General features: G+C 41.1%; 1 protein-coding gene across 1 annotated transcript in view; it reads left to right on the top strand.

The window, feature by feature from the left end:
- Window positions 1-25,573, top strand: part of NRXN3 (neurexin 3) — a 1,655,134-nt gene that overhangs the window by 617,638 nt on the left and 1,011,923 nt on the right. Inside the window, exon 7 of the mRNA XM_074365185.1 lies at window positions 54-215. Within this exon, the coding sequence (XP_074221286.1) occupies window positions 54-215 (162 nt within the window). The remainder of the gene's footprint in view (window positions 1-53; window positions 216-25,573) is intronic.

Here is a 25,573-nt window from a genome sequence, read left to right as displayed (position 1 = left end):
GACTGTAAGGTCATTGTTGGGATTTTTTTTTTGTCCCTGTGTCCCTCCACCAGGTGACAATCTCTGTGGATGGCATCCTGACCACGACGGGCTACACTCAAGAGGACTACACCATGCTGGGCTCGGATGACTTCTTCTACGTGGGAGGAAGCCCAAGTACCGCTGACTTGCCAGGCTCACCCGTCAGCAACAACTTCATGGGCTGCCTTAAAGAGGTAAAGTTCACCCGTGCCATTCAGTGCACTGACTGTCTACGAACAAATGAAATTCCCAGGTCAGTGACTGGATCTGTCCTCTGATCTATTTTGTGAGGCCGTAGGTTGTAGTGGGAAAGACTTTGGACTCAGAAGTAGGGCCCTAGGCCGTGGTCCCAGCTTAAGCTGGCTGCACGACCTTGGGTTCACCCCTGAAGTGCTCTGTGATTCTGTTTCCTCATCTAACTAATGGGGAACCTGATCCCACAGTAGCTGTGCTTTGTAAGTTAAATGAAATAACTCAGATGAAAGGACTGTGAAGTCCCAAGGAACTAGATGTCTATAAAGTTTGATTTTGCGCTTTTGGCAAGTAGGGATGCCTTAGCTAAAAGTGGCTCAGTGTGTGGTTGTCTCTTGTCTAAAACATAACATATGTGTTATATTACCTTTGCCAAGCTTGGTGTTCCCAAGAGGCTCATTATCTGAGATGAAGGAGAATTCTCAGAATGTAACACTAAGGCCCAGAAGACTGTTTTTTCCTCCCCACCCCCCCGCCCCTTCCCTGAAAGCTAGCAGCTGTGAGAAAGCAGTGGGGCTTTGCCATTACTCATTTATTACTATTGTAGCTGATACACTGAGACCTCTGTCTGAGAGCAAAGGAGCTTCAGTCAAGTGTAAGTTCAATCTCTAAGGTCAATTGTTGAGGCAAAAAGAATCAGACTTGATTTGCTAGTGTTCTTTCAGCATGCAGTGTCATCAGAGGAGTACACTGCACTTTTTTGTTTAATCTAAGCTAAGCTTGATTGCCTAAGAGACCTATACCATTTCCCTGGGGAAATTCCTTGCGAAGCTAACAGTGTTCTTTCTTGTAGATAAAGATCCCTTGTGACATGTTATAAGCCTTGTCTCAGGGCACATGTTTTATTCTTATTATGGTTATTTGAAATTTGTTGAACATCAGTTACATGTGTGATGGCATCACACGGGCGTTCATCCACGCCACTCAGCTGTGAGCCGCTTCTAGACAGGCTGAGTCTGTGATACCTGGCATGGAGCAGGTATATAATAAGTATTTTCTGAGTGGATACACTTCTCAGATAATCATGGGGTACCTTTATTTTGTGCTGTAACTAAACTTAATGGCTCTTTGCAAGCCATGCTCTCCATTCTTGAAGACTTGATCATCTGGGGAGAGAGATGAGGTCAGAAAGCCAACAGTTACAGCTCAGGACCTTGTGTTTTCAGTGCAACAGACGAAATGCTCTAATTGAGTAGAGGAAGGAGATACATTTTAGGTGGGAGTCAGTTTTGGAGAAGAATTGGTACTTGAGCTGCGTCTTGCTGCAATAAACCATGTGTGAATTGAGAGGAAGGGGTCGGAAGGAGGGACACGACAAAGGAGGGAAAAATCCAATTACAGCTTTGTATTGTTCTTGGTCTAAAGGACAAATGACGGAGGAGAACTCATAGAGCATTTCTCTCTCCCTGCCGGGTGTTCCCCAGGCTTCTGCTGGCCACAGGGACTCCACAGGTCGTTCCTGACGGAGTGCAGTAGGCACAGCACACGTCTTCCCTGGGACTTACTCCCATTGGGATAGAATAAAGGTATAAACTACGCAGTGTCTAATGAACCCTGAAAGACTCTTAAACACTGTTAAATCACACACCATTGGAATTGCACTCTCATCAGAAATAGACAGGAGCATTGTGTTACCATGTACGTGGCTCAGGAATGAATGAGGCATTGATTGCTGTGGAGGGCTCATCCATTTTTGTAGGGAAACAGCCCTGAGCATGGAGTTTCTCTTGGACAGGATCTAGGGGTGTCCTCTAGGACTAATCTTCCCCTGCCCACAATTATGTTGAACCATCTCTGAATTACGTATTTTGAGACAAAGGAGCAATTTCTCAACCACAGATCTATCCATCAGGAAGGATGCCTGAATGTTTTGAAACAAGCCTCATAAAAACATGCAGCTGTCTCTGATGAAACAAAATACACACACACACACACACACACACACGCGCGCGCGCGCACGTGCGCACACACACACACAGTCCAGATAGAGAGCAGACAGCTTCAAAGTCTGTGAAAAGTGGCAGTTAAAAAATTAAAAACAGATCTGAAACCCAGTGACAATAACAGAAATAACAGTAGTAGTAATAAAAATATATGCATATTAGCTAGTCGCTAAGCAGCATTTAAATCCAGATTAAGCTAAAAGAAAGAAAGTCCAAAACACTGGGGGAAATGGTAGACAAAATGAGAACTTTATTACCTGTTGCCCCTCCTCTCCTTTACACATATAATACAGTCTTTCTAAGGGACTTGGGAGGCTTTCTTACTTGTCTGAGTGTTTTAAACAGACAACTTTGAGATGAATGAAATCCCAGCATATTCTTTCTTTCCATTTAATCATTACAGTTCATTTTTCTGTGTGCAGGTCTGGGAAGTTCTTCTCTTGTTCTTGTCGTTTCCCTTTGACAATTCAGTAAACAGCAAAAGCTTCCAGCTGTGCTGGGACTTTGCTCCTTGAGAAATCCCACTTACCCGCTTTAATTATTTCCCCTTAGAACAGTCTGCATTATTTTACAAAGCCTTCTTCCCTTCCCAACTCCTTCTTCCCTTTTCTGTCTTCTGTGGCTGTTTGTGGCTGTAAGTTGCCTTAAACTGAGCTGGGCACTTTTATGTGTCATTGTTTTAAATGGGGACGTGGTAAAGACACCATGCGGTTTCTGTTCCAGAACACTGATACTTTGTGTGTGGCACAAGGTAGTTTTCATCATTGAAACTACAGTTACTTCACACCTGAAAGTTAAGTTCTGGCTCCACTCTTGAGTCAGTGACCATGGGTTTCACTTGTGTGCACGGCTCCTAATGTGATTCCACTGTAGAAGCCACAATGAGTGTCCATGTTACCATCCAATTATTGACGTACTCTGCACACCCTGGTTATCGATGCAAGATTTGTGTCCACTTACACATCCCAAAGTCTGCACCTTGTTCCTCTTCACATTTTTGTGTTTTAACGTGTCTGTCTTACTGTTCTTGTCGTGTCCCCAGCTCCTAGGGTGGTTCTTAGCACCTAGAGGGCTCTCAGTAAATATTTGCCTAATGAAATCACTTATTTGTAAGTTTAGAAAATAGCTTTTGGATAAATGCTCTTAGGCGCTCTTGGCCATGTGACTTTCCTGGGATCACTGAAGAACATCTTGATATGACAGTAGTTGAATCTTTCAGGAACCCCCAGCTATCTGATATGACAGAAATATTACATGAAAAGGCTCAGTGAGACTGAAAGAAATGGGTTGGAATCTCCTGTGGGAAAAATGGGATTGAAAAGGCTTTGAGGAGGCATCATAGTATAGTGAAAAGTATACTGGTTTTAAAATCAGAAAACCTGGCTGGGAACACCAACTTTATTACTGGCTGTATGGTCTGGAATAAGCCGCTGATTGTATTTGAGTCTCAGTTTCCTAACGCGTAACATGGAGATGATAAGACCTCTGTTGTGTTCTACTTAAGAACAAATGAAATAATAAACATAATAGTGAAACCACACATAAATATAAAAATGGTGTTTTGCTATAATAATTACGATCAAGAATTATGTAATGCATCTTCTAAAACGGTTTGTGACTATTAATGTAAGCAGAAGCGAATATACATTAGCACATGGGTATCTCTGTTTTTCCCATATTAGCAAATCACTATCTGGGGGGGGGGAAACAACTTTATTCTGAGGTTTGTCTCATCTTCACTGAAATAGAGATAACCCATCCCACCCACCCACAGTCATTACCTACTTTGTTGCCTTTAAATATTTGCTTGACAACCGTCAATCTCCCTTCTATTAAAATGTGAGCTCCCTGAGGACAGAGGCCACACCTGCTCACAGGTGTTTCCTCAGCACCTAGAAGAGTCCCTGGCATAAAATAATGCACTCAAGAAGCATGTCTGAAATGAATGAATGAATGAGCGAGCTAACCTCAAGGAGCTCCACAGTCTGGTGGAATTTAGATCCACAGGTATATGCTGATCACCTACAGTATGCCAAGGACTGTGCTAAGATGCAGAGACGAATCAGACACAGTTCTCGCCCTAAGGACCTCACAGTTAGTGGGGAAGATAGACATACAAACATAATTTCAAGGAAAAGCAGTTAATGCCCCAAAGAGGCATTCACAGGTTCAGTGGGGCTACTGAGAAGGACTTAAAATATGGTGGGGTTCAGGAGGGCTCTGTGGATGAGGTGATGCTCACGTTGAGGCTTGAAGACAAGCAGAAATGAACAGGGAAGCAGAGGTGCTCTGGGACGATGGGCAGCATGGGCAGAGGCACAGAGACAGGGCACATCATGGCATCTGTGCGGGAACTTTACAAACAGCTTGCTGGTGTCAGGGCACAAGTATAAGATCAGGAGTTTTGAAAACGTATCTGCAAAGTTAGGTAGGGGCTGGGTCATAGAGAGCTTTATTTCACACTCTACCTGTGGACTTTAGGTAATGGGGAGCCACTGAAGGATCTTAAGTGGTAGAATAACATAGTCAGATTGGCAACTTGTCCCTCAGGCTTTAAATCCCTTGAGAACTGAAGCTGGTCCATCTACTGCTTCTACTTGATTTAGATTCTCCTGGGAAGTTGAAGAGCAGCGTCAGGAAGGCTGGTCCGTTGGCTTTAGTGTTGGGCTTGAAGAGTGCCTCTCTGAATCTCATCACTGTTGGATGAAGTACAGTGTAGTAGAAGAAAGTCAAATCAGCACTGAGTTGCGTCGGTAGTGTCTCTGTCACCAGGACCAGGGAGCTGACTCAAGCCCATCGAAATACCCTCCTGTGTCTTGGGGTCTTCAGTGTCGTTTGATTTGGTTCTTTCTGCACCGTGCTCCTTTCCCCTCAGCCTGTTCCTTCTCTGCTGGTGTGTTGGCTCTTTATTTGGCTCTCCATTACCCGCGGAGAAGTCCCGTGCTGCTGACACTTCTGAGGCCTGCTGGGCTATCTCACCTTTCTTTTCTCATGGCATCTCTTAGTGGGGAGGAAGGAAAGTGGGAAAAATGGGGAGGGTGGAGAACATATTTAAAGCAAAAAGGATTGGGTAGAACATTGTTGTGCACATTATATCCCACATCCCTTTGTGATTATTAGCCATTTAAAACCGAATGGGATTTTGCAGCCAGAGATAGTCTCTGAACAGATGATTAATGGTTTAATCTGTAATAACTTTACATTTTATAGAACCCTGATAGGAGTCCACATCTGGTGAGCCAAGCTATTTAAGGCTGTGTTAATTCTGTTAATTGCTATACGTTTATTTGAATTGCTGGCACCTGCGGGCTTTGGGATAATGTGTTTTTTGTTGCTTTATTTTTTAAATGTACTTACTTTATTTTATCCTGTCTCACTGTCTTTTGCTGCTGTCTCTTGTGTGATCACAATTTCTCTTCTGGTTTTTCTTTTGCACTGTTTTATTTTTCACTCATTATACATTTTCCCCCCTCTGTTCTCATTTTCCCTAACTCTGTGCTTCTCATAGTCTTTTTTTGGTATTCTTCCTGATTTTTCAGGGGGTGATAAATTGTTCTGTCCATAACCAGGTAGATTTAGGTCATGTATTGAGCCTAAAAATTCCTTTTTTTCCCTAGTACCGAGAATACTATGTGGTCCCAGAGTGAACAAAGGTCCAGTGAGGGTTTTAGAGTCAGCATGGAAGATGAGAAGAGGATTGACTTTAGAAGCACAAGTTCAAGGTTTAAGTCTTGCCTAGACTTATTCATTACCAGCTTAAAGGTTCTTAGCAAGCCACTTGAATGCTCTTAGCCTCAGTTTTTTTTTCACAAGATAATAATGCTTACTTCAGGCATTTTTATGATGGGAGCAAATGGGATTTAAAAAATGAGGTGTTTTGAACTGTAAAGCACTGTGGAAATTCTCCTGTTACTGTTTATGTTACTAAACGAGACCAGATTGATCAGATGTGTCCAAGGAACCACTTAATGCTGTTTGGTCTTTCTTCAACTAAAAAACTTCAGAAGTTAGGAGAGTCCAGTGTAGCTTAATAAAAAAGGGCAACTGAAATAGAACTTGTCTACCAGATCCAATTCTGGTACTAATTAGAAAACCATACAAGCTCTTTGGACACCCATGTCTTGATCTGTGAAATGAGGATAGTTTTCATGGCCAAACCAAATGCACATTATTGCGAATAACTTCTAATGTAGAAAGAGACAAGTTGGATAGCAAGGCAGAATTTATTTTCCTGCTCTGAGGAGGATATGCAGAAAAGCATGTGGGCTTGGAGGGATGAATGCCTTGACAGAATGGAAGGACCAATACAAAAAGGAGTCCAAGAGCGACAAGATTCCAACAAGGCAGAAAGAATTATAGACCTGGATCAGAAGCTGGGAAATGGAAGAAGGCAGCAGATGAAGGGAAGAAAGAGAAATTATGTCTAAGCAGCTGCCAATGGGTTGACCATAGAAGTTGCCATTTTTATGGGTTAAGAAAAGGTCAGATATTGGCAATGTCATGTGATTCAGTTTAAGAATGAAATTTTTGTAAAGTGGATAAATTAGATCTTCTTGAAAAGAGACTACCTTCTGGATTACAAGGAGCTGAAAGGGGCAGGGGAGAGGATGACATTGTGTGTCACAGAGGAAGAGGAAATAAAACCTGAGCTACTGGGGATGTGTGGTGAGTGCGGTTCATTTCGCAGAGGGGGAAGGCTGTAGCCCAGGACGGCTACAGGAAAGCAGTGTGTACCTGAGGAAGAGTATCCAGAGGGCTGAAGCCTCCAGGGCGGTTAGGGTTGCAGTGCCATGACAAACAGAAAGAGCTTCTTTAGCTGATGACGGAAGAAGATATTAAAGAGTGGTTTGCTACTTTTATTTGATGGGCTATTGATGGAGAAGTAAGATATGGTCATCATTTTTTAGAGACCTGGTATTCATCTTCCCTTCTTTTGATTAATGTTTCTTGATTTTTGTTCTCCTTCATTCTCAGTCTAGTGATTTAGGGGCACTGATTCCATTCCTGACGCCCTTGGTGAGCATGTGAGCTCTAAGTCAATCGGGAACGTCCGTTCCTCTGCCTGGGCACCTAACCCAGTTTGGATCAATGACGTTCAGGCTCAGGACTTTATTTATATCTTGTAGGGAGGTACTTCTCCTTCCTTTGAGCTACAACTTGAGATGGTATAAAACGGAGCTTCTGGCCACCATTTTGCCGCAATATTGGGACCAAAACTGAAGCCAGAAGGAGAAAAGCAGAGCTGTCAGATGGAGAGAAACTAAGTCCTGGTGACATTTTAAGGCCCTGAATCAAATGTTCCTCAGACTAGGCTACCTCTTGCTTTCCAGCCCCATCTGAATACATTCTTTCTTTTGTTTGAACCAGCATGAGCTACATTTTCTGTCATTTGCAACAGAACCCTAAGTGATGTGAAAGAATTCCTTGCTCCCATTTTACCCGTCTTCTCTGACAGGAAAATAGGTCTTTGGCCAGGAAAAGATAGACACACTTAGGAAATTTAATATCAGAGCCTGTTAGAGAACTCTGCATTAATTCAGATTTCTTGATGTAGCTGAATGATACAGAGAGAATTTGAAAAAAGATTTTTGAAATCCAGTTGGTGACTTTTGAGAAATCATAGAGAATGGAGGAGGTTCCTAATGACTAAAGATGGAAAAAATATAGATAGTGCAAGCTGTGGACCTTCAAGCTTCACTGGCGTCTGGGAAGGATTTTGGATTGCATTATTAACAAGAGCTATGTATGCGCCCACAGAAGAGAAAAGAGAACCACAGTCATTTACTAAAAACAAGCCATCTCACAGCAACTAAACTCACATATCCACTCAATATTGTTACTAAGCTTAAAGCTCAGAAAAGTACGGTGCACTAGCTGGCGTAGCTCAATATCAGCAAGGTATTTGGTGACACACTCTGTGATGTCCTCATCAACAAGATGGGGAAAAAGGGACTTGATGTAAAAGCTGTTCAGTAAAGGAGTAACTATTGAAACGTACCACTGGGTCCTGATAAATGGGCCTGTTTGACATGGAAGTTTCAAGTGGATGTCACAATGCTTCGTCTTACTCAGCAGTTATATTTAGGGAGTTTAGGGAAGGGAAGAGCACATGCTCATCAGCTCTGTGAGTGACAGGGAGCTGAGGATGCTAGAAATCATGAGTCTCCATGTTTTTAGGCTGAATTAATAGAGATATGAAAACAAAAGAGGTGGCAATCCTATGGTATACTTTGTTGGCTAAGAGAGCAGGCTCTGGAGCTAGAGTTCTTGGCTGCAAAGCTCACTTATATTCCCACTAGCTGTGGAGCGCTGGGAAAGCTATGTAACCCTCTCTGCACCTCACTTTGCTTATGTATTAAATGGGGAGAATAATTATACCTACTTTATAGGGTTGTTGTATTAACTGAGGTAATAAATGTAAAACCCTTAGGACAGTGCTTGGTGTATAGAAAATGCTTGGTATGTTGTACTGATCAACACCACCATCACCACCACTATGTGATAATGTGGTTACTGGATGATAAGCACTTAGAAGTTTAGCTGACTAATTGACACATTAGAGCATGTTTAGAGTTGAGCTATGAAAAGAATTAACAGCGCTCAGAAGTCTGACAAAAAAACAATTGAGTGATGGATCCAGGAAGGTTTAACCCGAGGGAAAGATTCCTGAGCCCACGGGTTGAGAGCTGTCTTCATATGTGAAGGACTGTCTTATGGAAATAGATTTAAACATCCTCAAGAAGAAGATCTAGGGCAAATGAGTGGAAGCTGCGTACTAAGTACAAGGAAGATATTTCTTTTTTTTTTTAATAGACTTTATTTTTTTAGAGCATTTTCAGGTTTACAGCAGAACTGAGCAGAAAATACAGAGTTCCCACATAGCCCTCCCCACCCACACATATATAGTCCCCTACCCTCAACATCCCTCATCAGTGTGGCATATTTGGTACAATTGATGAACCAACATGGACACATTATTGTCAACCAAAGTCCATGGTTTACATTAGGATTTACTCTTGATGTACATTCTATGAGTTTTGACAAATGCATAATGACATGTAGCTGCCACTATAGTATCATAGAGAATAATTTCATTGCACTAAAAATCCCTTGTGCTCCATCTATTCATTCCTCCCTCCCTCCCTAACCCCAAACCCCTGGAAACCACGATCTTTTTATTGTTTCTGTAGCTGTGCCTTTTCCAGAATGTCATTTGGTTGGAATCGTACAGTTTATAGCCTTTTCAGACTGGCTTCTTTCATTTAGTAATACGTCTTTTAAGTTTCTTCTATGTCTTTCATGGCTTGATAGATTTTTTTTTTACTGCACATATATTTTTTAATTTACGTATTTGTACTGCTCATTGTTTGTAAGAACATTTAGAGCTTTAGCTTTTTGAACTTACATAGTTATCAAAGGAATAAAACCACAAAATAAGAATTAACTCAAAAAGATACATATACCCTGCTATTAACAGCAACATTATTTATAATTGCTAAAATACGGAAGCATCCTAAGTGCACATCAATAGTTGAATAGATAATAGACATGCAGTATATATATATATATATATAATGGAATACAACTCACCCATAGAAAAGAAGGATATTTTGCCATTTGCGGCCCCTCATTCACTTATTTTTTTCACTTCGAAAACCAGAATTTTATAACTGGCAGAGACATTTCCATTACATCAAAACAACAAAATACCTAGAAATAAACTTAACCAAGGAGAGGTTACCTATAGTCTAAAAACTGAAATGACACAAAGAAATGGAAAGATTTCTTGTGCTCTTAGATTGAAAGAATCAACACTATCAAAATGGCCACACTACCCAAAGCAATCCACAGATCCAACCCAAGCCGCATCAAAATACTTGCAACATTCCTCACAGAACTGGAACAAACAATTCCAAAATTTATAAGAAACCACAAAAGACCCCGAACAGCCAAAGCAGTCTTTTGTAGGTCTCTTTCTCTTTTTTTTTTTCTCTTTCTTCTTTTTTTCTCTTTTCTTATGGTTTGATGACTGGAGAAGGTCCTTTAACATTTGTTGTAAAGCTGGCTTGGTGGTGCTGAAGTATTTTAGCTTTTGTTTATCTGTGAAGCTTTTGATTTCTCCATCAAGTCTGAACGAGAGTCTTGCTGGATAGAGTGTTCTTGGTTGTAAGTTTCCCCCTTTCATCACTTTAAATATATTGTGTCACTCCCTTCTGGCCTGTAGAGTTTCTGCTGAAAAATCAGCTGATAACCTTGTGGGAGTTCCCTTGTATGTTGTTCATTGCTTTTTCTCTGGCTAACTTTAATATTTTCTCCTTATCCTTAATTGTTGTCAATTTCATGACTATGTGCCTTGGTATGTTCCTGTTTGGGCTGATTCTGTGTGGTACTCTCTACGCTTCCAGGACTTGGGTGACTGTTTCTTTCCCCAAGTTGGGGAAGTTTTCAGTTATTATCTCTCCAGAAATTTTCTCAGGTCCTTTCTCTCTCTCTTCTCGTTTTGGGACCCCTGTAATGTGAATATTAGAGCGCTTCATGTTGTCCCAGAGATCTCTTAAGCTATCCTCACTCCTTTTTATTCTTCTTTCTGTTCTGAAGTAGTGATTTCCACCAAGCTGTCTTCTAGCTCGCTGATCTATTCTTCTTCCTCGTTTAGTCTGTTCTAGGTTCCTTCTGGTGTGTTTATTGTTCATTTCAGTGATTTTATTCTTCAACTCTGTTGGGATATTCATTATATTTTCCAACTCTTTGCTAAAAGCTTCACTCTGTGCCTCTGTACTCCTCTTGAGTTCTCTGAACATCTTGGCCATCATTACTTTAAACTACTTCTCAGATAAACCACCTGTGTCCTCGTCACTTGTTTCTTCTTCTGGGGTTTTACCTTGTGCCTTGGCCTGGGTCGTACTCCTTTGCCGCCTCATATCTGTCTTTCTATGTGTTGGGATTATTGTTTTCTTATTTCTAGTATCTGCCTCTGATGGATGAGGCTGGACTAGGGGCTTGTGCAGGTTTCCTGGCAGGAGGAGCTGGTGCCTGCCCACTGCTGGGTGGAGCTTGGTCCTGGACCTGTGGTGGGTAGGGCTGTGTCTAGAGGCCTTTGTGGCTTAGGGAATCTGATGAAGGGTGTGGCTGTGTCCCCACCCTGTACGTTGTTTGGCCTGAAGCTTCCCTACAGGCTGTTGGGTGGGGCTAGGTCTTGGTGCTATGATCCAATCAAGATGTCAGCCTCCAGGAAAGCTCATGTAGATAAACACTCCCAGAATGTCCACCACCAGCTTTTATGTCCCCTAAGTGAGCTGCAGCCATCCCCCATGTCCCCAGGAGACCCTCCAAATCCAGCAGGCAGGTCTGGTCCAGGTTCCTATGAAATCACTGCCTCTGCCCTTGGACCGGGTGCACATGAGTTTCTGTGTACCCTTCTAAAGCAAATGGAGCGTCCGTATCCCCCAGTCCCATGAGGCTCCCAGAGCCAAGGCCCCCTGGCCTTCAAAACCAGATGTCCTGGGGTCTCCTTCTCTTCCCAATACTAGGACCTGAATTGGGGAGCCTCACGAGCACACCCCTCCTACCGTCCTGCTGTGGTTCCCTCTTTATGTTTCCAGTTGCAGAAGATCTTTTTTGCTAGGTTCCAGACTTTTTTCGATGGTTGTTTAGCATTCAGTTGTGGTTTCATTGTAGTTGCAAGGAGAGGCGAACTCCTGGTCCTACCACTGCACCATCTTGACCCTCACAAGGAAGATATTTCAATGAGAGCCGTCTGAGGCTGCCTTCAGTCTGGGCAACCACTTTGTGGAGGTTGTAGAGGAGATTATAGCATCAAATGAGTAGGTGATTTTCTAGTTTCCTTCTAAACATAAAACCCTATAGCTCTATAGTGAATGAGCCTTCTGGAAAGCAAGACTGAGACTGATTAATTAGACCAGGTTCATTGTGCTGAAGAGTTCCCTGATGAATCTCCAAGTCAGTTGATCATACATGTCCCATCGAGACTCATAGGGTTGCCCTTGTGGTAGGATTTGAGGTTCCCAGCCACTGCCATCACTTATTAGTCATTTATAATTATTTTTCTTTCCTCAGATCTTCACTGGCATCATCTCCCAAACCATTATAACCACAGCAATTATAATCATAATACCAACAATAAAGGATAACAGTTACTGAGTGCTTAAAGATGTGAATGCATGTGAAGTATGTGTCTTTGTGGCTAAGTGCCTTATATATATTCCCTAATTTAATTCTCCCAACAGACTTATGAGGTAAACTCTGTTATCATTACTAATTTGAATTTAAAGATAGTGAAAGTCTTGCCCAGGTCACACAGCAGGCGTTGGAGTTCAGATGTAAGTACTGCCACCATCTTGGCTCCTGCTGCTTCGCTACCAAATCAATCAAAGGACTTGGTGGAGAAGAAAAGGATAAAGCTTTTCAGGAAAAGGTCGGTAATTCTGTGGTGAAACCCACTCTAGGGAATGGTCTCTCACTCCCATTTAGAGGCTTCACTTCGTTTAATCAAGCAAAAATGTGCTGCTGGGAGACTGGCTACAATTCCCTATTGCTTTCACCTTGCCACTGATTGTTCTGAGGGGGAGGCAGTTTTTGCTTGATTTCCCACTCTGACTGGGCAAATTGATATTGCTCAACCTGTTAATGGAGGAATGATTTTCATTATGGGACCTGAGTGGGAAGTAGCTCCTCCGGTATAAATGCCAAGCAGTGAAATACCTTTGTCTTGAGATGGGCAGCACATCTTTACTTTTGTTCCAGCCCAGTATTTTCTGTGAAGTTGGAGCTGTTTGCCTTCGATGCCCTCAGAAATCCAGGAAGAGGAACAGCTACCTTTTAGGCTTATTATGAATTTTCAGTCCAATTCTGGGAGTCTCTTATTTAGCTTTGCCATTTTTTTTTCTCTTCAAGATAAATCCAGTGGAACTCATTGCTTTCTAAAAGTGTCACTTATTTACAGCGAATGTAATCTACCACAACATTCCCACTGAGACAAAATCTCTTGTGTCTTCAAATGCCTCAAAGGAGACAGAAAAAGTAGTCCTTGTACACATATACCTACAGGGATAAAGTAATCATTGAGCTAATTAATTAGCAAATGTTTTTAAAAATTGCTTTGCAAATGCAAAACGACTCTAACACTAGTGTTATGTGCTTTTGTAACCTTGTGTTCCATCCTCCATGTGGACAGTGTGCCACGACTAGTTTCTGCATAAGTTTCAAGAGAGGTAGTAGGACCAGTTTTTCACTTCACAAATCATTGAAGATGTAGCATAGGGTAGCCACCTTGCACACCAATTATCAGCCGATAAAATTCTGCTCCTCCCTTCTCCGCTAGCTTCTCCCTCACCAGCCAGTATCCACAGATGGTCTATCCCATACTTCACGGAGAAAATAGAAATGCGTTAGCTTATACTTGCTAAACTTCTCTCCTTCCACTTTTAGATTTACCTTCAAAGGTAGTTACTGCTACCTTCTTTCCTCCTGCCTCATAGGGTGAGCTCTCCTTCTACTCTCTGGGTGTAACTGCTATTCTTTTTAGCCTCTTTTGAGATTTAGCGCCTTTAAGGAGTCCCTCCCTTTTCAGTTTGGAATATCTCCTCTTCATCTGTTTTCTATTCCCTCAGCTAGAGACAAACTCAAAATCATTTTCTTGATCCTGTCTCCTGCTGAATTTGCACCTTAGCTCATTCCTTACTTTCAATGAAAAGCTTCTTGGAGAGTTGTAGGTATCTCCCATCTTCTCTTTCTCAAGGTTACTCCACACCCTTAACAGTTACAAGCCACACCCCGAAGCACCATACCTACCGTCTGCACTTGAGTAGAATTGTTTCCTGGTTTTGCCTCATTTAAGTTAGGAGCACTTTATTGTATGCGCTCACGGCTGGCTCTCAATTCTTAACTCCTTTGCATCGTAAGCACTATTGTAGTTCTTACCACATTGTATTTTAATGATCTGTGTTCATAGGTTTCCCCAACAGTATGAGCTTCTGGAAGGCAGGGACTAGAATTTTTATAGACTGAGTACTCCCTTTAAACATAGGTCCTGACACATGAATATATAGAAAATATTCTTCAAAAATTAATAAATATTTGTGAACATCAGTAATAGACTTATTGCTTTGAATTTCCGACTTCTGCTTATATCCATTTTTTCAGTAGCATATCGTTCATTCACTTATTCATGAGAGAAGTATTCATGGGGTCACTACTCTCTTATCACATCTCTTAAGTGTTGGGGAATGTGGTGAACGAGACCATGTATAAGTTCCCTGAGCTTATAGAATTCATGTTATGTTTTAGAGGAGACTAATAGTAAATGTGTAAACACCTAATTAAGATACTTTAAAGTAATGATACATGGCATGAAGGAAATAAAAGAGAAAAATGGAATAGTGAGTGGCATGGAGGCTGGGTCTCCATTATTAGACTGAGTAGTCAAGGGGAGGGCCCTCTGAGGAGGTGATAATTAAACTGGGACCTAAAATGTAAGAAAAAGCCAGCCACACAAAGATCTGGGAGAGGCTATTTCAGTCAAAGGAAGCTGAAAGGGCAAAAGGATCCCAGACAAGGGAAAGTTTGGCCAGTTCAAGAAATGACAAGGGTGGAGATGTAGAAAACAAACTGGAGGTTACCAGAGGGGAGTGGGAAGGAGGAAGGGCAAGTTGGGGGTCTGGGATTAAGGGATACAAATGACTGCATATAAAATAAGTAAGCAGCATGGAAATATTGTACAGCACAGGGAGACTTACAGCTTTTATCTTGTAATAACTTTCGATGGAGGGGAGATTTGTAAAAAATATTGAATCACTAAGCTGTACACCTGAAACTAACACGATATTGTCAATCAGCTGTACTTCAATAAAAAAAGAGAAATGTCAGGGATACCATTTTGTCTATGGCTCAGTGAGAGAGGTGGCGAGAGGAACAAAATGTTTGTGATTAGACATCCGGCTTTTCTTAAAAAAGTCTAAGCTAGGTATCAAGCTTACCTCCACCTCAGGGTCTTCATTTGTGGTTTGTATACTGTCTAGGCTGACTTTCCCTCTCCCTTTATTCCAGAGGACAAAATGTCCCTCCAGATTTCTGAGCTCACTCGTCTAGCCTATCCTTATGTGAAACCCTTCCCTTGACCTGCACCTTTTTAAACTCAGGAAGAGAAAGAATGCTTCTTTCTCAGAGAGGGTAGGAAAAGAGGCGAAACACAGCATGGCTTTGAGGTTTAAGAAAGGAATGATGAGAAAACTCCCGTAGGATGACCCATATGCTCTCTAGAACAAGAGGAGGCACGGTGTGTCAAGTGTAGAAGATTGGAGGCCTGGTTATGTGTAATCTAGCAGGTTTAGAGCAGCTGACGCTACTGTTATTACCCATTCACTCAAGTGGGAAACCTCAGGGTGAGCTTTGACCTTTCCTTCCCACGCCCCTTCTTCCTCTTTGTCCTCGTTTCACCAGCCTGAAGTCCCACTGACAGTCCCCTTGTTGTGCTTCCCACTCATTTCTTCCCTTTCTGGACCATCTGCTCCCTGCTCCCTCTGCCCTGTACCCCACCTGTTGTGGTGGCATCACGGTGAGTCTTCCCACTCTGTTCTCTCTGCCCGTCTCTATATTCTGCTGTCTGCCCCACCTTCCTTTCTGTGTTGTTCTTCCGTAGCATCCAGTGCCCACCAGGAGCGTGTGTTCTTCAGCCTCCCCCTCATGGCCTTCTGTAGTCTGGCTCCAACTTTGTCACCACTTCCTCATCCTTCTTCTCTATATTTAACCAGAATGGCTATTTCATCTTATCCTAAATACACGTTTTGAGTTCTTGCTTCTAAAACTTCGTTATTTGGGTCTCCCAGCCAAGATGTCACCCTTTCTCTCTGCTCTCTGACTCTTACACATTCTTGTAGGACTCACCTCATCACCTCATGGCTACATGCTTGACCGATCACTGTGGGTCTCTCTCACTTCTGAATTCCAAGCATGTGTATATGGTATGATGTGTGGGAGGTCAGACTTTGGAGGCAGGCTTCCGGATTTAAATTTTTGTTCAGCACGTACTATCTACGTGCCCTTGAACAAGTTAGTGAGCTTCACTGCAGCTCAGTTTTTTCGTCCATAAAATGGGGTTTTTTAATAGTACCTACCTCATAGAGTTTTTAATGAGGATCAAATGAGATGATGCAGTACCAGCACATGGTAAGTGCTCTGTAAATATTAGCTGTTACTGCCATTTATTTGGTCCTTAAAATGCCCTGCATTTGTTAGTTTTTCTAGCAGGCATATAATCCCTTTGAGGCAGAGAGGTTTTTGTAGTTTCAGCAATGTTGTAGATACTATAGGTTTATTAATTAGAGTAGAAAGTAATTTATATCCCTCGAATGAATTTCTTGATTTGACTGTAAAGAAGTTGATGTTTCTCCATACTGTAGTTTGACCCCAACTGAAATGATTCCATCTGTAAAATCAAAATAATAATTTTTCTTTATAGACAGTAAAAAAAAAAAACCAACAAGCTAATTCATGGATAGATGAAAGTGATGTGCGTGCATGAAATATGAATTCAGTGATTTCATAGCTTTAAAATTCCTGGTAATCAAGTAATGTTGTGATGGTGTTAGCATACTTTTTCTCCATAGATGTTTTTAATGTAACAGTCCTGGTAAATGACATTGAAAATGCTAAAGGAAATACAACTTACTTATAACATTGGGTATTGGCTTAATGATCACTATTGTCCCTTTCAAGTCTAAAATCCTTATAAATTTTAAGTTACTTTGAAATGTCTTACAGTCCCCCTATTACCTTAGCTGATTGGTTTAATGAGCTTCTGTTATGTTCCAGGCATAGTGTCTGGAATACAAAGTGAAACTGGGCACAGTTTCTTCCTTGGAAAATCTTATAATTCAGGGGTTGGCAACTTTTTCTGTACAGGACCAGGTAGGTGGTTTTCCAATGGGGACAGTTTTGACTTGAGGGAACAGTTGGCACTGCCTGGAGACATTTTCAGTTGTTAAAACTAGAGTGAGGGGGTAGATGGAGCAGAGTAAAGGGTTAATGAAGTGATGGGGTAGGAATGCTACTGGCATTTAGTGGGTAGAGGTCAAGGCTGTCACTATCCATCCTACAGTGCAGTGCATAGGACAGTCCCACTATGGTAAAGAATTACCCAACCCCAAATATCCATAGTGCTGAGATTGAGAGCCTCTTGGCCAGATAGTAAATACTAAGTAGATAGTTAAGATAGGGTTTTATGGATCATAGGGTCTCTATCACAACTGCCAAACTCTGCCTTTGTACCAAGAAAGCAGCCACAAATAGTATGTAATTTAAAAAAAAAATTATGCCTGTGTTCCAATAAACTTCACTTACACAAGCAGACTTTGGCCCTAGAACTGTGGTTTGCTGACCCCCGCTCTAGGTGACATGGTAAACAAAACCAGGTAATTACAATGCATTACAATATATTATGCTATATGGTCAAAGTTTTCACAGGTTTACAGTAAAGTATGGGCAGTTAGCCTGACCTGAAGTATTAGAGATGGTTTCTTGAAGGATAAAGAACACAAACAGAGGTATTTGTTTTGTTTTGTTTTTGAATGAGGAGTTAGGCAAACAGAACAATTCCAGGAAAGGGAACAGCATTAGCTAAGAGATAAAAATGAGAACTAGCATGGTAAGTGGGGGGCACTAATAGTAAGAATACAGCAAGTAGGAGGGGTGGTGGTAGTAGTAATGATAGTAGCAGCTGACATTTAGTGAGTGCTTACTGTATGCCAGGAACTCCTCTTAGTCATTTCACCTGTGCTGACTTGCTTCCTAGAAACAGAGCTCAGTGTGGCTGGGGTGATGTGAGATTAGGTTGGAGTTGTGTGTATGGACTGGAGCTAGGATTTTATTCTACACGTGGGTAAAACTCGGAATGAGAAGAGCAGCGAGGAAGCAATTAGTAAGACTTATCAACTTGATTGGACGTTAAGGGCAAGGGCAGAGAGAAGTCACAAATTTCTGGCTTGGTGATGTTAACAGGATGTAGAGACACTGGAGGAGAGCCAGGCTTAATGAGGAAATGCTAAGTTGAGTTTTAAATGTGTTGTGTTGGAGGCACTTGTGTTATCTGGAATTCAGAGTCAAGTTCAGACAGTTGGGGTGGTAACTGTAACAAGAGTATAAGGAATATGGTTAAGTTAATTAAAATTGATGAGCTCAGGTAGGAGAGCACATCAGATAGAACAATGGATTAAAAAAGAAAAGGATCCTGAGAGTCACTAATATTTGAGAATAGATTTAAAAGGAAAAATTAGGGAGAACGGAGGCGAATCTGAGAAAATGGTATCATGGAAGGCAAGAAGGTAGAAAGTTCCCAGGCTTAGTGCCAAAGAGCACTAGTAAGTTGAGAACTGAAAGATCCATTGTAGCTGAGAATTCATGGGTCATGGGTAATTTTATTTTGCTTTTGAGTCAGAGAGACTTAATCATTTTGAAATTCAGAGGCAAAAAAGCCAGTAGAAGTGGAGAAGCTAAAGATAAAAGACACATAAATGTTGAAACGACATCCCGGGGGATAATTCCAAACTTTTCTTAGTATTCATTAAGTAAGGTGCATACAAGAAATCTTACCAAGAAATATTTTGTAGGTTTATTTTGAGTTGCTGTAAGTTTTTTAAAAATGAATTTTTATGTAATCTTTCAATAATTCATGTTTTGTGGTTATGTTTTCCTTCCCTCAACTGATTAGCTCTGTCACTAGAGTACACTGGAGTTTGGCCTTGAGGTGCTCAAGATCTATATTTTTATAGTAAGATTTAAAAGCCACAGTTGTAGAACAGTAAGACTTTGGGGATATTTTTATGTGATTAACAAATGGTACACCAACCTCATAGATGTGATATTTTAAGACACCAAAGAATATCTTGAAGACAATGTCAGTTCAGTTGAGTTCAATTCAATTCAAGTCATTCATTGAACAACATGCATTTTTACTAACAGTGATGTGAGAGAATGTTGTGCTCTCAAGCAGCTTGCTATCTTATCTGTTTTGTATGTTTATTACACAAAGGATTTACAGCAACTAAGAATGTGGTTGATGAGAAAAGACTCGCATCTAATCATGAAGAAATGTAATGAAATGCTATCATCACATGTACAATCAGTGGTATAAGCAATGGTACTTTCAGGAAGGGAGAGTCTGGCATGTACTAGAATACTGGAAACATCTCTATTTACCAGCTCTGCCTATATGGTGTTCCTCTCTGGAGAGAATGTAAAGTACTCTTTTATTTTATTTTATTTAATTTATTTTTTTGAGGGAGAGGAGGTAATTAGGTTTTTATTTATTTATTTTTAATGCAGGGACTGAGGATTGAACCCAGGACCTTGTGCATTCTAGGCATGCACTCTATCACTGAGCGATACCTCCCCCATAACTAAAGAACTGTTAACAGAAGAACAAATAACAAGGAAGAACCAAGGGGTGATCCAAGCCATCAAAATATTGTTGGCTCCTTGAAGACAGATGGTGTCTTTCTATCTTTGTATCCGCTAGGCCAAGGCACCGTGGCTGTCATTTATTAGGTGCAATCAGTGCTGAATTGATTACATTTGGCCATTTGATTAGTGCAGTGGAGGCAGGTTGGATCGTGTGCGTTGTGGGCACTCTGCAAATAATGGTGCTAATGACAAAGAGCATCAAGGTCAAGATAAAGTGAGTGGTGAGAACTCTACCTATGAAGGACTGGGGATAAAAATGTCCTTGCAAGAGAAGAGAAGGCCCAGTGTTGGCTGTGCTCTCAGTGGGAGCTGGCCACATCCACCCTGTTCCTCCCTCCCTTATAACAATACTGATTCATAAAAACATGCTTCCTATGTGAATAAATGAGCCAGTTCTCGCTTAAAATGGACAGACAGAAAAGAAAGAAATAGTGCTTCCACCGTAGCAGTTTCTTATGAAAGAAATTTAAGGTTTAGATAAAGCTTTATGAAAAGAATAAAATGAAATCCGTAAGATTTTTGATTCTCGCCTTTAAGGGTTAATCACACCAGTGGTGGCGTTGAGAATGACTGCTCTGTGATTTTTGCTAGCTCTTAGTCTCTATGGGCAAAAAAGCATTTCTGAAAGAGATTTGAAAATTATGGCGTCTGATAACACTGCTAGTTGGCAGGTTTTTCTCTAATGAACAGCTTATCAGTAAATGTGCTCAGTGGTTAATTACCACATTAGGGCTTATTGGCATAAAGTGTAGTAGAATGCCCATTATCCTTATGCAAAATTGGATTTACTGCAGGTTAAATCCTGTGACCTGAAACCGAAGTTGCCTGTCAGAAATGAACAGACCTGTGTAGTAGCCCTGCTGGGATTGGCAGTGACAAAGGACCCCAGGAGTGGGGTAAATGAGTCAAGCCTGGGTGGGTGGAACTTGCTCTTTGGAATGTCTCACATAGGCTGGTGGAGCTAACTGTGCTGCAGAGGCTGTTGGGTGTTTTTGTTTTGTTTTGATTTTGTTTTATTTTACAGGGCAGCTAGGTGATCCAGACTACTGTTGACACCAAGGGGTGTCATCCACCAGGTGGTCTGGGGCATTTGGAGTTGTAGGATTCAGATAAAGCTGTGTTGTGGTTTCAAGAGACCTGTCCCTTTAGGGGTGTGGATCCTAAGATAAAGATTCAGATTTCCAAGTGTTTTCGTCAGCTTAGACTGCTGTAACAAATGCCATAGACTGGGTGGCTTAAACTACAGACATTTATCTGTCACAGTTCTGGAGGCCGGGAAATCTCGGGTCAAGGTTCCAGCAGATGTGATGTTTAATGAAGGTCCTCTTCCTGGTTTGTAGATGGCTGTCTTCTTGCTGTAGTCTCACGTGGTGGAGCCATAGGTCATCTCTCTTGTGTCTTTTCTTAAAAGGACACTCATCCCATCATGAGGGCTCCACCCTCATGACTTCATTACCTTCCAAAGACCCCACCACCTAATACCATCCTAATACTGTCACACTGGGGTGGTGGCATTAGGGCTTCAACATACGACTTTGAGCTGGGGAGACACAAACATCTAGTCCATAGCACCTGGCAAGGCTTAGGACTCAAAGCAGGGATGGCCAGGCTAAGGAGACTAAGGTTCACAGTTGTCTTGGGTATTTCAAAGGGAACGGAACACAAGGAAGCATATTCAAGGGAAGACAGGCCCGCAGTCGAGCAGGAATGAGTGTCACACGGTGGCCGCGTGGGATCCCATAGCTCAGGAGTGCCCCGGGTTTACAGATCTAACCCCACACTCTCACCAGAAACAGGTGGCTGCTGGGCCTCCTGTCCCTGTCAGGCCTGACTCAGGAAAGAGGGGAGCCCAGGGCCCTGTGGGTCTCTCAGGTTACACTCCGTGGACTTGCCCTGACAGAGTCAATGCCTCATTCAGATCTATTTGCTGATAAAAGGAGGTTGGTTTTCAGTTTATAGGCACTGACTGACATTTCTGCAAACAGTGAGGGACCTTTCGGAAGTCCTGGAGCCCTGGCTAATGTCCCTCATTCCTAAGAATGAGAGGCTCTCAGCCTCTGAAGGATAGGAAAATCATGACTTCAGATGTCTCTTCAAGTGATCCATCAGCACTCACAAGGGAAATAGAACCTTTCGTGCCTAGGGCATGCGTCCAGGTAATTCTGGTGGGGAACGACATTTCTTGCCACTCTGTGAGTGTTTATGTGGCTGGGGCAAAATAAGCTGTGGTTTTAGTGCTGATCCATTAGCAGTGTGTGGTGGGTGAAAGTTCTTTAATTGGTCCCCAGGGTAAAAACAGCCTGGTATTTATAAACTGTCAGAGGAAAGGGGGTTGGGGAGGCAGGTGACTTGTCAGCTTTACACCAATGACATTTATGTCTTCCAGGTCATGTTGAAATATTTCACTCAAATCAGGAAAAAAAAGCAGTCTTTTTCTGTACCCTCCTAAATTCAGTGTTTTAGTTAGAAGCCTCCATAGAAAGCATCCCTCAATCTTCATAATTTCTCATCACAAAAGAGGAGCAAGGCTTTCTCTGTTAAAGGACAGTACACGCTGTTTTAGATGTAAGACGTATTCCGTGAATTACCGAGGCAAAGAAGGGACGTGGAGGAGCAGTGTGTCCTCCACACAGCAAGTTCTCAGGGTAGGGTGGTGAACAGTTAGTGTGGCAGCCAAGCGGGTGATGCCAGGCCCAGAGGAAGGACGTACTTGTTGAACAGAACACGCCCGGCCAGATGCAGCTTTGAAGCTCCTTCTGGGCTCTTTCCGATGAACTGAGTTCAGGCATAGGTGAGAAGCAGAATTGGGGGACCTTGTTTCCCTTGAACTTCAGCTTCTTGACCATTTGGTCTTCTAAGCACTGGAGGCAGGAGAGCTCTCCCAAATGAGAGTCAGCCCAGGGTCATCTTACAACAACCAAAGCATGACAGATAAGAAATAAAGGAATGAGAGGAATCTAAGCCTCATATAAAAGAAAGATCAAGAGGTGGTTCTCCAGAGAGCCCATTCTGTAGGAAAGAGACCCAAAAGGAAAGCCATGTGCAGAGATCTCAGGGACTGTTTCCATTTATTAAAGCTTAATCTTTCTAAAAAGCTTTCTGTCCTTCTAGACTAGGTCACTGATGAGTTAATTTTGCCCTAAACCAATTTCAAAGCTTGAAGAAAGGGTAAGAAGAGAAGCTTTGAGCCATCCCTAGTGAAATTATAGGAGAAAAGAAGTTTTGTTATTATGCCAGCTCAGATAAATGGGTAATGGTAGAGTTGAGAAGGAGTCTAGTTTCACAGGAAACAATTATCCTTGAGTTGCTATGTTGCTTTCTAGTTCATGTTCTACAGTTTTACTGTGTGTATGTCCTTCAGCAATATATACTATAATTCGAGTGTTTAAAATTTATATAAATGTTATCTTACTGTACGTATCTTTGTACAACTTGCTTTTTTCTTCAACATGACATTTTGGAGAGTTATCTTAGAAGATTCATTTTAAGATAGAACATGGTAGAAGGCTATAATGAACACCCTTGTATATGTCTTTAATCACATCTGTGCCAGAGTTTATCTAGGACATATACCTAGAAGTGAAGTTGCCTTCGGGGTCATAAGCTGGGTGTGTCTTTAACTTTATCAGATATTGCCAAATTGCTCTCCAAAGCTGTGTGCAAATTTGCATTCTCACTAGCAGTATGTAAATATGCCTGTTTCCTTGGTCCTTGACAATATGTGGCAATGTAAGTCGGATATTATAGTATAAATCAACTCAATAGAGTTTAAGCCAGGTTTATCCTGTAAAATACATATGCACAATCTTCTCTCCTTTTAAGTTCTTCATTCCTCCTCAGAATCTGCAGACCTGCAGGGAGTATAAATTGCATAGTTTCTGCTTATTTCCTTCTTACTCTGCTAAGCCCCAATGAAACATCTCCCATTCAGGTTTTAGTTTGGAGCTTTGTCTCTTTATCAAGAAGAAACTTACTGTCTTTCCACTTAAAAGTGAACAAATGGTATAGTTCTTGTAGTCCTTACAGATTTTGTTACCCAACACCAGTATCTCAGATGTACAGCTTTAGAAATGTCAGGATATATGAGAAGATCATAGTCCGAATACCCACACTCAGAATATAAAGCAAAACACAAACAAATCCCCAAAGCAGATATGATTACTGAGCAACTGACAGTGAAGCACCAAAACTGTTATAAAAGGATGTTTTCATGAAAAATATTGTTCCCTAAATATATTCATTCCTTACCCACTTTAGGCTTTCTCTTTCTGAGTTGTTGATACATAAATAGGAAATCCCTGTGCTCTCCCTAGAGTTTAGAATGTGTGACTAGCATTTGAATCTCTTGGACCCGTGGCTCCCAACAATTCCTCTCATGGAAAATCATAAAGTTATATTTTGTAGTGGATTATTTAGTTGACCTCTTCTACTATTACTATTAGTATGGACCTTTTCATGTGTAATTTTTTTCTTAGATTTTCTACATCAGTTAAAGCAAAATATTTATTTTAGGTTGTTATATGAAAAAAAAATAAAATAATCATATAACTTGAAGACTCTGATGTGCAAAAATGAAAGTCTCTGCTCGTAATTAATTATTAATTTCAACTTGAGAATTCATTTCAATAGCATACCAGTGTATGGAAAACTACTTAATGTTTCAGTATCAGTATGTTTAGATTTTTCTACTAAAAGTGGTGTCAACTTTGCTTCAGTTCTTTGTGAATAGGAAGTGAAGTTTGATGCTCCAGTGGCCTTATAGACAACTGAAAGAAGTAGTTTGACAAGGATGGAAAGTTTGAAATCATTGAATTATTGGGCTTGAATAAACTGAGCATTCCTTGATTAATTTATCAAATAAACTATATATTAAGTGCTTCTGTGTGTCAGGTACTGTGTTAAGTGTTGAAGATAAAATGATTATCAGAGAGAAGATATCCCACACCTTGTTGTTGAGATCTGAGGTATAGTTTCCATCATCCTTTTAGTTAATGTGGTTTTTAAGGACATGAGATTCCATAGCCAAATGGAAGGATCCCTATATCTCTTTGGGTTTAACATTTAACTTGAAAATTAACATTAAGATTGTCTGATCTGTGACCTAAGATTACTTATGTATGCATTCTTCTATTAGGTTCTAAATATTTTGACTGCAGTATGAATTTTTATTTTGAATGTGTTTTGTACTCAATGTTGAAAAAGAGGAAGATGGAGACAGAGAGCCAGAGACACACAGTAAGAAATCGTAGTAAGAAGTGACCATTTTTAATATGCAAGTTCACAGAAAGAAGTTGAAGTCAAGGCTGAAAAATGTGATAAAGTATACAATTTTTGTTAAGAGAAAATTAATTGATCTTAAAATAGTGTTAAAAAGCTGAAAAGGCATTTTCCCTTGGTGATATTCTCATTGTGTCTTTCTCCAGTTTAATTTAATTCATTTTAGCCCTTGTGTATTAAATATCTATTATGTGTTAAGCACTGTGCTAGCTACAGGGGTACAGAATCAATATAAAATGGTCCCTTTCTTCAAGGGACCCACAGACCAGTGAGAAATATTGGCAAGTGGGTTGAAGATAATTGTCATAATTATGATGAAGAATAAAAAAAATGCCAGATCATTAAGATGTTTAAAGTATTATATGAGATTTCTGGATATGATGGATAAGCTTATATCAGAGTGACCCTGTCACTAGGAACAACTAGAAAAGCCAGAAAAGGCATAGAAATGATCAGCCTGAAGACATCAGGGATCTACTGAGGCAGAAAGGACTCAAAGGATCAAGATCTTGAAAAAAGAGAAGGAAAACACAAAAAAGTGAGAGCAAAGGTCAGCATATATTTTCTCCTTAAGATGTTTCCTAGGAGGCCAAGCAGGAATGGTA

Source organism: Camelus bactrianus, chromosome 6, assembly GCF_048773025.1.
Source record: "Camelus bactrianus isolate YW-2024 breed Bactrian camel chromosome 6, ASM4877302v1, whole genome shotgun sequence".
NCBI classification, from domain to species: Eukaryota; Metazoa; Chordata; class Mammalia; order Artiodactyla; family Camelidae; genus Camelus; species Camelus bactrianus.
This window is presented reverse-complemented; position numbering and strand designations above follow the sequence as displayed.